Below are 15,866 nucleotides of genomic sequence, written 5' to 3'. Positions count from 1 at the left end.
GCTCTAAGAAACATTCAGAACATATTTCTAGAAAATTATTTTTAAAAAGAGCAATGATATATATCAAGAAAAAAAAATTAAAAATACAAAGATAGACACATAAAATCATGATCCATCATATATTTCTAAAAAATTATTTTTAAAAAGAACAATGATATACTAAAAAAAAACTCAAAGAAAAATTTAAAGATAGACACATAAAATCATACCCCATCATTTAACTTTTTGTAAACTTCCTCATTTTATGTATCTATCTTTGAATTTTTTCTTGAATTTTTTTTTTTTTTGAACATATCTTTTTTTTTTAAATGATGCTTTTAAAATAATATTTATATCTCACCCTTTTCGCCCATAATAAAAAAACTGATATATAGATTCAGAGGGAACCCAATAAACATACAAGCGCACACAAAATGATATTTTCATTAAAAAAAATAGGTAAAACTAGCGACCCAAGGCAAAAGGATAATAAATGAGAAAAAAAAAATTAGCATGCAAAAGATAAATTAGACCGAAGGTAAAAGTTCCAAAATACACTGAGCGAGGTACAAAACAAATCTTTGAAATAAAATGGCTAAAACCAATCACAATGCATCTTCATACCATTCAAGTGTACCACAACTCTATAATTTTAGATTTCTGCCAAAGAAGCTAGAATGATTATCATAATACCACCGCTCGTTCCCACTGAAACCTTGTGCGTGATCAAAGTTTCATAAAGGCATATCAATTATTACCATGATCCCACAGCTCCCTTGCTAGGGTTTTGGAAGGCAGAGAAGCCCCAGTAGGTCTTCAGTGCATATGGCTGAGAGATGGTCACTCCTTCCTCTGTTATTTTTGCAACCTGCAATGTAGTCTGATTTAGACGACCAAAACAATCGCACTTGTTGAATAAGATTAACAATCGTCACAGAACTTGCTACATAGTACTATCATCTCAATGAACATAAAAATGCTAAAATCCATCTGTTATACTCTAAAACAAATATTTATCTAATTTAAAAAATAATAATAATCTGGGAAAAATTGGGATGTCAAATTTGCTAGGAAGCATGGTGGGCCTAACAGGCGGTTTGTGATTAGGATTAATAAGATTTGAGCCAAGCTCGAATTAAGCTCAATTTGGACGAGTTGAGGCCAAACCAAGCCAGGGTGATTTGATTTAGGTTTAGTCATGCACTTCGGTTCACCTGGTATAGGGTTTCCGAGGCTTCCCCTTCCCTCTTCTCCTAGTCTGATGTTAAGAAAATTTAATAAACCTTTTAATCTCATTGACGCTTACAACTATTTCCACCCATTTATTGTTAAATATCCCTTGTTTCTATCCTTTTAGTCCATCTCCCTTCATTAAAGTGAACGGAGAATATCTGTGTGAACATATAAATGGATTATGGAACCTGGCAAAAAATTGTAAAGTTAGTGCTTGAGTCATGGAAACAATACTCAATCGCACTAATTGCACATCCACACTCAAAATATAATATTTCCATTCTTTCACAATGTGTGTTGCATATCAATAAAGACAACAAAGTGATCGTCGCTATATAAGAGCGTGATATAAAATGATTATACCTGAAACTTGTTGATTGCTGATCTATCACGATATAAGAGCACAAGAAGGCACTTCTCCATCAGCTTAACAGCCTCTTCAAAGCTTAGGTCTTCATGCCATTCAGCACGAAGTATAGGCCTTGCAAGATGATTCCCAAACCCAGTGGCCACATGATTGTCCTCAAAATGTGTGCCATTCATGCTCACCTATAATATGGGCATTTCATGGTTAAATTAATTCAAACACATAACAAATCAAGAAGAAAGCATTTACGCACCATCCCAAGATACTTCTGTCCATTCTTCACTCCACCAAGAACGAGTGAATTCCAAAGAGGATCAAACTTATTGCGCCGATTGTACATAACCCGAGTGAGATAATTGTGAACCTCCTTGGGACCAAGTGAGTTCCCATCATCCCACATGTTGTCGTACAAGCTAAGAGGACAAAAATGCTACTTGTTAAAACATGAAAAGGCAAAAGGTGCATACATGAGATTAAATGTTCCATGAAGAAGTTAAATTCAACCAGATATTCACCGATAAAAGAGTTGCTGACTATTTAAACCAAAAAGTTGCCAAATACTTAATACTTTTAGCAACCGTACATGAAAAGGCAAGCAAGTTTCTTACATGAGCTCATCAAGATAGCGAAGAATCTCTTGGAAATCACTGATTTCTCCACTTGCACCTAGGAGAGAGTGTTTCCCAATAGGTTTTATGCGCTCCACACTCTTGTATCTCAGAGTAGATCCATAGGAACCTGCACATTGCAAAGAACAAAAGTTCATCTGTGTCAAGTAATATAGAAGGAATAAATCATATCAGTAATGAGAAATGTAACTATCAGTTATATTCCTTCTTTCATATTTTTCTTTCTGCTTTGTTTTTCTTGTTCATTTATAATTATTTATTGATACTACTATTTCAAGAGTTCAAAATTTCTTCCAATGACATTTGATTTGAGTTTAATCTCTATAACTGGCATCTGAAGGTTATTTGCATCTGCAAGGATTTCCAAGAGTGCCACATATCGGCTGTTTTCTAATTTTCCATAAAATTCTTCCAGCAATAAATTCTATCTTCTCATTTACTGCATGTTTACCTTAGGCTTGGCTCACTTGCGAGTAAAATTAAAAAGAGGAAGGAGAGGATCACAAAATTAAAGGATCATAGGTCACAAAATTAGTCTAAGTTCTGTGACTTTGTCTGCATATTCCACACGTGCATTATTGATACAAGGAAGACCATTAGTTGATTATGATTGTATTCGGCTTCTATATATGACTTCTTTAACTTCATATAGACAAGGCACTGCAGAATATATTAGAATCCTATGTTGGGAATAATCTACATTATATCAGAGCTGCGTGTCCTCTGATCCTTGGAAGGGAAGTTTCTACAACTACTATCCAGGCACAAGTCTTTCACCATGGTATAAAAAAGGGCAGCCCGGTGCATGAAGCTCCTGCTATGCGGGGTCCCGGGGAAGGATCCATTGTACGCAGCCTTACCTTGCTTTTTGCAAGAGGTTGTTTCCAAGATTCGAACCCGTGACCTTTTGGTCACATGACAACAACTTTACTGTTGCGCCAAGGCTCCCCTTCTCTTTCGCCATGGTATAATAGTGAATATTAATACAAATAAATTAAAATCTAAAAAAATGACCTCCTGTATCAGCCGCCATGATAACACCTTCTTTGTATTTCATCCCTATCACTGACGTACCAGTCACATAAGGATACCTGTCGAAATATTTCACAAGTTCAATATTGTATAATTCAATAGGGATGAGTCTATGATTGTATGCTTCAAATGCAATTATAGAAAGTTGGGAAGACAACTGAATTCTCACATAGATATTATTTACAGCACCGGATAGTAATGCACAGGATACCGATGTGTCATGACTAAATATCAGTGGAAATTAAATAGTCTTTCATAGTTTAAGACTGAGAAGTATCATCTTATTTGTGATAATAGCAACAGATACAGCATGGTTTCAAATAAAATTCAGGTAAAAAAGCACTTCCAACTACCTTGAGTTACTACCCATCAAATTTATCTAATTTTTTTTTTTAACTTTTGCTTCACCGTGACATAGAGTTGGTTCTCTTTGTGAAGTAGTATTAGGCAGAAGAATTTTATGTCGTTCAAGCTTCCATGTGTGTTGTGTTTGTTGTCTAAATTTTAGAGGCAAGTGATTGTGAATGGAATGTTTGATAGGATAAAGATATCCTCAACCATATACTTTCTAGATGGACATCATTTCTCAATTACCAACCTTATTAGATATGGTCCACTTGATTTCTCATTAGTGTTTATGAGTAGGTCGTTTCAGTTTCAGACACAAAATTTATACTCAAATTCCATGCATCTGGTACTGTAATATATCCAAGCCACATAACCTGCTAGGGCCTACAATTAAAATCAGTAGAAATCTAGATGAATTGTTACATGAAGGATCAGCTTAAATCTCTAACCATACCATTAACTATCGCTGTCAAAGCTTCGAAAAAAGACCTAATAAGAGCCTTTATAACAGTTCGATAGAATAAACCACAAAACCGACGCTGGGAGATATCTCGACAAAACCGACAGTGAATCGCTAGGGTAAAGACGACCATCAAAACTTAATTAAAAAAAGAGAGCAGATATTACGAGATCCTTACGAGGTCCTTTCAGTAGTTCCATCATCTACGATTGTTGCATCTTTCATGGCCAACGTCTGCAACTAAACACAAACGACTGGTTTAGAGAATGTCGACAATCGAGGGTAGGGACGAAACAACTGACCTCCATAGCTCTCCGACGATCGGAAGGGAGAGGAGAAATAGTGATTCAAAACAAAGAAGCACTTAGGTTTCGTTCGCCGATGAGCAAGAGAAAATCGACGAGGTGGCGAGCGTTTGCACCTTGACTTGGAGCCCAAGAATTGCTATTTGAGCCGGAAACAAAAAGGCCTGTCCGTTGAGAGCACGGCTTTATTATATCTTTCGAAAATAACACATAGTCAATAATTAATAAAATAAAATATTAATATCTAAAATTTTATTTTAGCGAATTGAACATTTTTATATTTTTAATAATCATCAATTAGTAATTTCACTTCAAATCCGAACCCACAGGATAAAAGGAAATACATATAAAAATCACAACAGATTTTAATTTAGAGGTTGAATCAACATTTCGGGCTTGGGGGAACAAACTGAACACTGAGCCCCCCTCAAACCAAAATTAATAGCAATGGTTGTACATTAACCTCATCTTCTTCATCAAGTGAGTGATGCATAAATGCATTAGAAATCCATAACAAGGAAGAACTTTGGCTAGCCCTATAAAGTAAAGAAAAAAAATTCATACGAAGTATTTCAGACAAATAATTTTTTGGTTTTTCCATATCAGAAGGTACGCCTCGGTCTCTCCTCAGCGACATTAACTCGTAACGCGCGGCCATCCAAACTCTGGCAACATAGAACGAGCAAGAATCATTAACTGAGCATGTTTAACATTCAAGATTTGCAAACTCGGACTAGCTGGGAAGATATCGACAGAATTATAATAAATTGGTGGAACTAAGTAAACTCACCTGTCCATCGAGAGCAGCAATAGCGTCGTCCATTTCAGCCTGCGATTCCATTTTCACAAAGCCAAATCCACGCGAACGTCCGCTATCTCTATCATACACAACCCTTGCTTCCACCACTTTACCATGTTCGCTGAATACTTGCTCCAGGCGGTCGTCATCCACTTGCCATGGCAGATTGCCAACATAGATTCTGAAGGAAGGTTCATATACTCGTGGAGTTCTTTCCACACGAGAGCCCCTGGGGGCTGCTTTGTTTACGGCTAGGAGCCTGCCATTAATTTCCTGTTTCCATAACAGCAAACATGTTACTACCACAAAACTCAACAACCATGAGAAACTTTTTCTACACTAGCATGAGAGTTCAGATATCTGAATCAGAAGGTAGCTAAAACAAAATAATGCAGGATGGCATCTTAAGCTCATGGCAACAAGCAAAATTAGAATCGACGAATCAGGAAGCATGTGACAATTTAAACATGCAGATAAGCAACAAGAAGCAGATAATAAAAGGGTTGTGAAAGAATTGCTAACCTGGCACATTAGATTCAACAGTTTGAAAGGTTGGAAATAGTTGGAATGACTAGATTTTGATCTCATCGATCGATAAAAATAATTGGAAAAATTACATTTTTCTTTAACCTTGCTACAGTTTGATGCTGAAGACTGAATATTTTTTGCTTGTCCTCTTTCTCAGACTGAAAGTTAAACGCTCCAGTCTAATTGAGTTGGTCTGTGACTAGGGACCAAACAATTTATATGATGGTATACAAAGCATCCAGGTGAATTTAAAGTAAATTCATTTCATTTAGCCTGAATTGATAGTTGCACAAGTGGCAGATTGAACACTCAGACAAGTCTGGTATGTAACAAAAAACTAGCATGTAGAAACAAAGTAGTTTTCTAGATAATTTTCAAGATTTGGTCTTCTGTGGTTATGCTTTAAGAGTGATTAAACATTTTGTTTAAAAAAACATAAAGTTAAAATGCCGTGAAAAAGAAATCATGGGAATGCTACAACATAGCATTTCTATAATATTACCTAGATAACTTGTCCTATGAAAGTGTAAGGCATATAGGATGATAGACATCACAAATTTGTTCCAACGATCACATTGCTCCAATATGATGCAATCTAAGCTGCATTTGGTTCCTCAAGAAATGACAGATTTGTGATTAGGCTAGCTTTAATCCTAAATTTAGTAATCTGCTCAGGTCACCAAATATGAAACGTGAAACAGCAACTCAATGGCAGATTTTCATAGTGTATCACCAACATATGAAAAGCTAGCAAACTGAAATTTAATGGATTTTAACTGTAGAATATGAGGTTATGATTCAGAGGCTCGTATTCATGTGATCTAATTTTGAGATTCAAATTCAAGTGCTTCTGTGTTCAAGTTCTATATCATAGAGAAGAGCAATTCAATAATACAATAAATCAGAACAATCCACTACATTTTGAGGATGAGCAAAGAAAAAAAAGGGGAGAAATCGTTAAAATCCTATAGAAGGAAAGAGTAATTTTGCAAGAATTGAGTTGGACAAATTTCCTCCCATCCTGACAGCTAATGGTAGGTAAGACAAAGTTCACAAATAGTAAAAATTCCAGATTGGTTACAAGTACTGAACCATTGAATTTCCTACACTGAAATATCCAAATGCGAACCCCAAAATAGCTGGGGCTTACACTACACATAGATGAAGGTCATTTATATAGGCTACACGAGATCAAATCATGAAACTTAACCTAAACCATCCATTGTGTAGCCTATATGAATGACAGAATGAGCCCTCCTCAAAGTTTGCCACAATGGTTCACAAAGATAATGCTAGCATTCTGATCATTCACCTTTCTACCACACAACAACAAGCTATATCTCCCAATTATGTGGGGCTAGCTTGTTATCCATGTTTCTAGTTTCTCTTACAAGGAGAATATGGGTCAACACTACGGCAATATCAAAGTCCATGCGGAAGTGTTGAATTAATCTCGATCAAATTACACAAAATCTTAAAACCAAGTAAGAACAGTAAAGCATAATGCATCACGACACAATCTTGACTCTAAGGACAAAATAGCTGAAGTGTAAGAAACCAAGAAGCAAACAACTTCATGGATCCAGAACCGCATAAAGCTTATATTGGCAATTCATCTTTAACTGAGACAGTGTTTGGGCATTCACAGATATTTTCCACTCAACTTTAGGAGAAAGAATAGCATTTTTTTTTTAATAATCAAGGAGAGGGCTTACATAACGATGGAACATCTCTACGGCTTTGTCTGCTTCTTCTACAGTACTCATCGTCACGAATCCAAATCCACGACTTTGATCAGTCTGCCGATTGTAAATCACCTGCAAGTACAGAAGCAGAGACCAGAATCGCACAAATAACTTAATCACGTATAACAAAGAGAATAAAATGATCGATTGGTGGGCTAAAAGCTGAAAGAGACGTCTTCATTTCAGGATCCCATCAAACTCCTTGACGTTTTTTTACCTCCGCGACCTCGACAACGCCAGCCGAATCGAAGAGCTGAGCCAATTTCTCGCTGTCTATATCAAAGGGCAGGTTTCCGACATAGAGCTTAGCCTCCTCAGGCGGCTCGGCATAAGGCTCCTCTACCTCCCCCACTGCGAAGCCGCTACCTCCATCGGCCACTACCCCACCTTCCACCGTCGGCTCCTCTTCTCCCTCATAATCCTCGATCCCAGCAGCGGCTCCCTCCTCGCCCACGTCAAATCCAAAATCTCCGTCTTCCACCTCATCCTCTCCCGCCTCCTCGTCCTGTCGAGCCCAATCAGAGGTCTGCGCGACGAGGGGAAGAAAACGAAGCTTCTTTTCGAGGGAGAAACGCGAAGCGGAGCGAGAGGAGTGGAGGAAGGGGAAGGGCTTGAAGGCGCGAGTCAATGAGAGGAGAGGGAGGGAGCGCTTGGTGTTGGACGAAAAGAAGGTGGTGGGGAGGGAGGGTAGAAGGCCTTCTGCCATGGATACGGGCTTGAAGGCCGCGGCTGCCGCCATGGATTGCGAAGGGGAAGAGATAAGGGAAAAGGGGAAGAAGAGGCGAACAGAGACGGATTGTTTGGGGTTTAGATTCAGCGTGCCAGACATATCGACAGAAAATTCATTTTCGATCCTCCAAAATAAAGATATTGTCAAATCTTGCTCCTTGATCCGTGGCTCAAAATATGAAGGGACAAATTCATAAGTATCCATCTAAAAGATTCAGTTCCGCCAGACCCGATTTAAGTCTAAGAGTGCTCAGGATATGACGGGCTCATTTGAAAGCCGAATAGGGAAGCCGAGCTGTTGGATGACTTGAAAGGCTGAAGGATGACTCAAGAGATAGAGCTAAATCGGGAGATAGTGTCTGGTAAAAGAACTCGGGATATGTCAGTTGAGTACTCGGCAACTAGGAACGGATCCAAGAATTATACTCTGGGTAGACGTGAATTAGCGTTGATGAGAATATTTATTTTCACCGCAATGTCTTATTCTCCTCCTCTTTCTCACTTCACCATCACCAGAGCCGACTGGTTTTTGTTTTTTCCAAAGGCTACATTAAACATTGGTTACTATCGAATATTGATGTCACTGCCTCAATATATTCAATATTTGTTAGTATTGAATAAACTACTTGTTGCTTATTGGACAACTGCTGCAGAGAACAGAAAAGGCTGGACAAAATAAAAACTAGAGCTTCCTATTATGGGTAGCATATATCTAAGTTATGGAGAATTAGGTACTTGACTTAAGTCTTAATTTGGGGGTTAGATAGGGATAAAGTCTTAATTGAAGGTTATCAAGATAAAGTCCTAACTAGAAGTAAGATAAAGTAAAGTTTAAATGGGTCAAGGAGAATCGTACGTTGGTAAATAAAAGTCCTAACTGTGATTAAGTAAAAGGAAATCCAACAAAGGCAGGAAGAATCATGCGTTAGTAAAGCAAATTCTAACCGGAGGTTAGGCAAAGGCAAAGTCCTAACTCGGAGGTTAGGTAAGGAAAAGTCCTAACTCGGAAGTTAGGCGCGACAAAGTTCTAACTCGAGAGTTAGGTAAAGGAAAGTCCAAGTGGATCAAGAAAGACCGCACGTTGGCAAAGGGAAGTTCTAATTACGATTAGGTAAAAATAAATCCAACTGGGTCAAGGAGGACCGCATGTTGGCAAAACAAGTCCTAACTCGAGGGTTAGACAAAGAAAATTCAAGTGGATCAAGGAGGACCACACATTGGCAAAAGGAAGTCCTAACTGCGGTTAGGTAGAGGAAAATCTAAGTGGGGTAAGGAGGACTGCACTTGATAATCAAAAGTCCAACAGAAAGTTGGTAAAGTTTAAGTAGGTTAAAGGTTGATCGAACACTTGGTGGAGAAGTCCTAACAGATCATGGTTGACCGAAAGTTGGACAAGGGAACCCTAGACTTAGGTTAAGCAAGTTAGGATTGGATAATCGATTAGGCAATCAATTGGTGATCGATGGGGAACCTTTCTTCATGAAACAAAAGGCGTCTGGATCGATTGGGTAATCGATCAAGAGTTGCACCAATCGATCACGTGATCGATTAGGAGATTTTCTGTTAGAGCAATCCCAATAGTCCGTGTGATCATGTGTTTTGATGTTTGGGCAAAGGGTTTAAATTAGGATTACTCTCAGTATTTGATATGTGTATGTGAGTGTACAGGTTTGCAGGATACACATACGACTCAACTTGATGGCCGGTTTTAGGTCCGGTGAAAGATGAAACATCCGAGGGACTGTGGACAAGGCGATAAGGACAAGGGTCGAGGGAAGCGACTTCAAGGCATACGCGAAGAATGATATTGGGGACGAGCTGCGGGCTTGGATGCATCCGATAGACGAGGGCTAAAGGAAGTAAGCTTGAAGGCAAGAGGTCAAGGCTGTAAGAAGAGTCAAGTTAGTCGTAAGGGTACGAGTGTATGAGAGATTGTACTCAGGAAAAAAATCCAAGGGGAGACTATAACAGCCTACGTGTACTATAGCAATTACTGTAGCAGTTGACTAGTGCACTGTAACAATCGACTAGTAGAGAGCAGTTGAGAGAGTCGTTGGCCAGGCACCAATTGACTGGTGCATACACCAGTCAACTGGTAACGGTAAAATAACAGGGTTGTTTTCTTCCAAGCTCTATAGAAAGGAGCTTGGGATGACCTGTCAAGGTGATGAAATTAGACTTGGTTAAAGTCTAATTAGTAGTCAATAAAGTGCTCAGTGTTCTTTTGTGTCCAAGTATTCTTGGTTGGTATTGTGGTGAGGTTTCTCCACCCACAATGAGTTGCTTGAGTAGTCGAAGTTTGCTAAGGGCTAATTCACCAAAGGATCGAGATCGTTCACCTCAAGGACAACCGTTGAGTAGGAGCCCTAATCTCCGAACCACGTTATATCGACGTGCATTGGTTTGCTTGTTCTTTCTCATTGTCTTTAGCTTCTGCATTCATATTAGTATTTGTATTTCCACTTGCGCACTAACGAATACGTAAGAAGCGATAATTTGGGTTCCACGTCTATTCACCCCCCCCCTTCTAGTTAGTCGCAAGATCCCCAACATTTTCTACACAAAACAGAAAGGGCTCAGATCGATTGGATAAGGTCAATCTCAATCGAGTAGGCAATCAATTGGGAGAAGATGTTCGCGACAAACAATGGGTTCTTGATCGATCAGCTGACTGATTAAGAGGGTTTTTCATGAAGCACAATAGCTTCCTCGCGAGAGTGTAATCGATCAGGTGATCAATTGGGAGAAATTCGCAAGCGAAGAGTGCGCTTCTAAATCGATTAGATGATCGATTAAGAAGCTTCGTAATCGATTGACTAATCAATTGAGAGAAGAAAGAAAAGAGCAGCTGTGAGATTTGAACGGTTGGATTTGATCGGATCTGACGTGACAATCGATTGCGGTAAGGTCAATTGATTGAAAACTCTAATCCATGGGATATAAGGTATTCGAAAAATTCAAATCAACAACTCTTCTTCTCCATCCCTCTCCATAAATTCTTGAAGCGTTTGGAGATAGGTGTTGTCGTACTTTTCAAACATCAAGAGGCAATCCAGAACAGTAAAAGATCTAGAGTAAAGACTCAAGAAGTTATATATGCAAGGTTAGTGTGCTAGGGGCAAATCATCTTGTCCACAAAAAGGTGGGCAGAGGATGGACGACTTGCAATTATGGTTGAATCATGGTCGTATAATTGGTTAAGATCTCTTCTTGGGTTCATCGTCCCCTAGATTATAGTTTATGTCGGGAAATATGACTAAAGGCCGCTGATAGTGGGCAAGTGGCCAGACAACCCGACACTGAGCGGGGGCGGCCTCCGAGTGACCTCCGGCCACTCATTCCAACTCAAACTATAATTTGGGAGAGACCGTCAACTCAAGAAAGGATCGCAACTAATTACGATCAAATCGTGATCACGATCCCACCATAATTATAAGTAGTTAATTTCCTGATCCATTTTTTCATGGACGATCTGGGCTCTAGTGCTCGGGAGGCTTAGTCAGGAGGCAAGAAGTCACGAGGAAAACCCTATCGACAAGAAGCTGAAACTTGAAACTGAGTCAAGTGTTCGGAGATTGAAATGCGACCCGAGTCTGCGTTTAATATATATAGAGTTTCCTTATTCACATGACATTCAGAGATTTCATAAGAAAAATAAATCTTTTAATCATCATGTAACACAATGATTTTATAGATTGAATGTATTAAAGTTACATTATGTAAAATTACGTGAAGTATACTCGAAGACAAGAAAAAAAGTTTATAATAATTAAAGGCGTTCAAAATATGTTTGACCAAAATATACCAATAATTAATTTTCTATGGCTCTCTTCTAAAAGAAAGAGGGAGGGGCTCTCTTTTAATCCAAATTAAAGAACTATATGTGATGTCATTTTCTAAGCCATACAATTCTATTAATCGCTTATAGTCCACTAAAATAATAGTAAATGGATTCATAACCATTGACCCCTCCTTCTAATTTTTTCTATATATTTGTCTTCGATCCTTCTTTACTTTCATCTTACATACATTTCAACTACAATAACATCGTCTTAACGAACAAATTCACTATGGCACGCCCTCAAGTTCTTATCTTTGCCTTTGTCTTGGTTGCAATTGTTGCATCTGCCTTAGCAGGCTCTGCTCCCTCTCCCTCCCCGTCGAATGACGAAAGCTCTGTACCTAATGTCTTAACCCCGATCGCCAAATCACCTCTCCCGGAAGATGCTAATGCTCCTTCTAGCGATGACATCACCGATAGCGATGCCGGTGCTGTTGGTGCTCCTCTTGGGACAACCCCCACCGAGCCGGAGACCAACTCCACTAGTAGCACGAGCAAAGCCGATGCTTCTTCCAATATTGGAGCAACTTCCATGGCGACATTTGTAGCCATTTCTACTTTTGGTTATTTTGTGTTCTAAATGTATTCAATTGAGGCTTTTGCCACGATGTTATTGAATTGCAAATGGTGTAATATCAAACTAATATTTCATTGATATGTTTCAATTTAATTTCTACCATATGATCGGTTTCCAATCAATGTTTTAACCGAAGAAGTCTAGACTTCCACTTTATTCTTCAAATTGAATTGGAATCCACTCGATAATGCTAGCGATGGAAGATGGTAACTTTAAGAGAACCTTCGCTGCTTGCAATCTTAAGGTCTAATCACTTAATCTCACATTCAACGTTAATAAAATTATGAGTTACGTTTGAATATTTTTTTTTTATAATTTAAGTATTAATTAGATTTTGTCTGATTAATTTTAAAGATAGACGATCGACTTTTTAAAATATTCATCCAATTACGTTTGAATTTTGAACCAACGTGAGGTTTACTGGAGGATGGCTGACTGTACGTAACGTCGTCGGCTGCATGCATGCAGCTCTCATGCTTCTCGTGCGTCGATTTAATTTCTACACCTGTTTTTTCTTAAGCATTTATTTTAAATTATTATTATTATTATTATTATCTTACTATTTTATTAAAAATCTCCCCCCTTTACTAACTTTGATGAAGCCTAAAATAAATTTACGTTGATATCATTTTTTCTATTCACACTAAAAATAATTCAAAGGTTTATTAATAATTCCACAAGCGAAACTTGATCTAGAGTTCGAGACTCAGCTGCGACATATTATTATAAATTTTTCTAATCATTAATTTTTTTTTGTTGTTTTATATAAAAAAAATATAGTTCTCTTTAGTCCCACATCTTAAAATTGACGCACTATGATCAAACAAGCTTCTATAAATATTTTAGGTCAACAATGTTAAAAAATATACTTTTCTTAGTTTTTTTTACTAAGATAAGTATAATATTAAATTAAATTATATTTTTTCATAGAGAAACTGTAAGAGTTACACTCGAAAATCCAAATAATTCAGATTTTTAAAGACATAAATAATTTAGATTTTCAAAAGTAAAGTACTTTATCCTAATGACTCTACTTTAATATTTTAATGTTAAAATATTTTAATTAATATAATTTTAATGTATTAATATTACACACGCACACGATTACTAATTATTATTATTATTATTTTCAATCTGAATCGAAACTTTTTTATCATCATTTTTTTTTCAAAAAAGACATTATCATTTTGACGTTTTTCATTAAACCTGGTTTAATTTAGATTCCAAATTTTTTACTAAACAGTCCAAAAAGTTCGAGATATCTATTCTCATCTCTATTATTGATTATTTCTTCAAGGTTGGTCTGGCCCGGGCCCACCAACACTCTCCTTTTCTTCCCTCCCACTCCGCCCTTCCTTTCCCATTCTCCCTCTCCCTCTCCCTCTCCCTCTCCGTTGCCTTTCGGGTTTCAATTGGCCGAATTGAACCCGCAACATGCTTCACCACTTCCCCCTCCTCCTCCTCCCCCTCCTCCTCCGCGTCTCCTCCATCGCCAGCAGCGACGGCGGCGACGCCTACGAGGTCCTCCGCTCCCATGGCCTTCCCATCGGCCTGCTCCCCAAGGGCGTCCAGGACTTCCGCATCGACGCCGACGGTCGCTTCGAGGTCCGCCTCCCCTCCCCCTGCACCGCGAAGTTCGACGGAGAGGTCCTCTACAACGCCACCGTCTCCGGTACCATCTCCCCCGGCCAGATCGCCTCCCTTTCTGGCATCGCTGCCCAGGACCTCTTCCTTTGGTTCTTAGTCCGCGCCATCCGCCTCGACGACCAGGCCTCCGGCATCATCCACTTCGACGTCGGGGTCGTCGACAAGCGATTCGCCCTCTCCCTGTTCGAGACCCCGCCGGACTGCGCCCCCGTCTCCGCTGACTACCTTCCCCGAGAGGGCTCGCGCATAGCTGCCCACGTCGACGAGGTATCCTTTCACGATCTCACTATATGTATGTTCCATTCGCTTCGACATTTTCCCAAACGACTCTCATGCGCGCACCCTTTTGATACACAGAGTCAATCAGCTGAGCTCCGCTACAAGCTCGATCATCCCGACTTTGGGGAGACGACCATCTGAAACAAGCAACGCCATATATCTTCAATTCTTCATCAGTAAAAAGGTCACGCCTGCTTGGTTTTAGCTTGCTAATCTGTGTGCTTGTAGAGCTTCACAGTCTCAAGCTGCAAGGCTGAACCTTTTTATAAAATTTCCATTGAATCTCGGAGTTACCATCTGAGATTCAATGTAAGATGGATCATATAGCATCCAATGTTGGTAAGAGAGTCTGGGATGATACTTTTTCCAACTGATCAATCATGCTAATGCTTATATGATATCTATTATTGGCATCGATCATAATGTTTTGATCATGCCAGTAGTATAGTTCATATGCATGCAGTGAAATCTGGAGTTTCTTTGCTGCAAAATATCTTTCTTGCTGTGTTGTGATTAATGTCCTACTCATGTAATTTTGTAATATTTAAGGATTTGTGGGAACATAAAGGTTCTCTTGGTTGAGAGATAAACAGCTCTTCAGTAGTAGTAGTGTTCTTCATTTTCTTTCAAATCAGGTTCACCAACCTAACTATCTTAATGACTGTCTCAACAAAAAAGATGCGAGTCCGATTTCATTTGACAAGCACTGCAGACTTGTGCAACTCATCTGTTCAAGATCTTCTAATGGGACACTTTAAAACTGGTGAGGTATGAAACAGGATTCAACTGATCCTGTTTTATCTAATTGAATGTGTGAGAATGTCAGGGATGGAATTCATAGAACATGTGGCTTTGCTTAATGGCGTTTTGCAGGAGTTCAAACATTATTTGCATGGAGGAGCCTTTATCTCTAGTGAACTTCAGTGAGTGTCTCAATTCAGATGCTTTAACAATTGTTCTTGTGCAGTTTTGTTTGGACTGATTCTGTGGAACAGCATCTGGAAATTGAAGAGTTTTAAGTTTTAGTTTGAACCTGTGGACCTCTCAAAGGACAGACAACTCAAATGTCACTTTACTTTTCGTAAAGGAGGATTGGGAAACTGGAGTTGACTAGTAGTGAATATGAAGATGCAGTGCCTTTTGGAGCTCCAAATCTATGAGAAACCTCACTCCTGAATCATGATGAACACCAGCATGGAGTGCCCACCTGAATGCTTCAAGTCAACTTCAAAAATAATAGATTGCTGGGGCAATCTCAAGTGCCTTTAATTGTGTAGCTTTTTCTATGGCATTTTGCAGAAGTTCATTATTGATACGTGGTAACTTTGATTTTGCATAATGTGGATGCTCTACCCCTTTTAAAGATTA

At 38.8% G+C, this 15,866-nt stretch overlaps 3 protein-coding genes across 5 annotated transcripts; 1 reads left to right on the top strand and 2 right to left on the bottom strand.

Moving 5' to 3' along the window:
• Positions 1 to 487: 487 nt before the first annotated feature.
• On the bottom strand, positions 488 to 4,579 carry LOC121981996 (proteasome subunit beta type-4-like). 3 transcript variants are annotated; one of them, XM_042534830.1, is made up of 7 exons: positions 4,351 to 4,579; positions 4,227 to 4,288; positions 3,223 to 3,299; positions 2,188 to 2,317; positions 1,833 to 1,992; positions 1,576 to 1,761; positions 488 to 847 (listed from the first exon to the last, which is right to left on the bottom strand). In XM_042534830.1, exons 1-7 carry the CDS (start codon positions 4,354 to 4,356, stop codon positions 734 to 736), a joined length of 735 nt encoding a protein of 244 aa, XP_042390764.1. In that variant the 5' UTR covers positions 4,357 to 4,579; the 3' UTR covers positions 488 to 733. The 3 variants fall into 3 exon arrangements, with proteins under 3 accessions (XP_042390764.1, XP_042390766.1, XP_042390765.1); XM_042534832.1 differs by having other exon boundaries at positions 4,216 to 4,282; XM_042534831.1 differs by having other exon boundaries at positions 4,227 to 4,282.
• A 115-nt stretch (positions 4,580 to 4,694) lies between these two features.
• On the bottom strand, positions 4,695 to 8,240 carry LOC121981995 (28 kDa ribonucleoprotein, chloroplastic-like). The gene is made up of 4 exons (XM_042534829.1): positions 7,643 to 8,240; positions 7,396 to 7,497; positions 5,144 to 5,425; positions 4,695 to 5,018 (listed from the first exon to the last, which is right to left on the bottom strand). Exons 1-4 carry the CDS (start codon positions 8,162 to 8,164, stop codon positions 4,956 to 4,958), a joined length of 969 nt encoding a protein of 322 aa, XP_042390763.1. The 5' UTR covers positions 8,165 to 8,240; the 3' UTR covers positions 4,695 to 4,955.
• A 5,682-nt stretch (positions 8,241 to 13,922) lies between these two features.
• On the top strand, positions 13,923 to 15,866 carry LOC121981994. The gene is made up of 2 exons (XM_042534828.1): positions 13,923 to 14,486; positions 14,577 to 15,866. Exons 1-2 carry the CDS (start codon positions 14,007 to 14,009, stop codon positions 14,637 to 14,639), a joined length of 543 nt encoding a protein of 180 aa, XP_042390762.1. The 5' UTR covers positions 13,923 to 14,006; the 3' UTR covers positions 14,640 to 15,866.

Source organism: Zingiber officinale, chromosome 5A (genome assembly GCF_018446385.1).
Source record: "Zingiber officinale cultivar Zhangliang chromosome 5A, Zo_v1.1, whole genome shotgun sequence".
In the NCBI taxonomy this organism is placed as follows: domain Eukaryota; kingdom Viridiplantae; phylum Streptophyta; class Magnoliopsida; order Zingiberales; family Zingiberaceae; genus Zingiber; species Zingiber officinale.
This window is presented reverse-complemented; position numbering and strand designations above follow the sequence as displayed.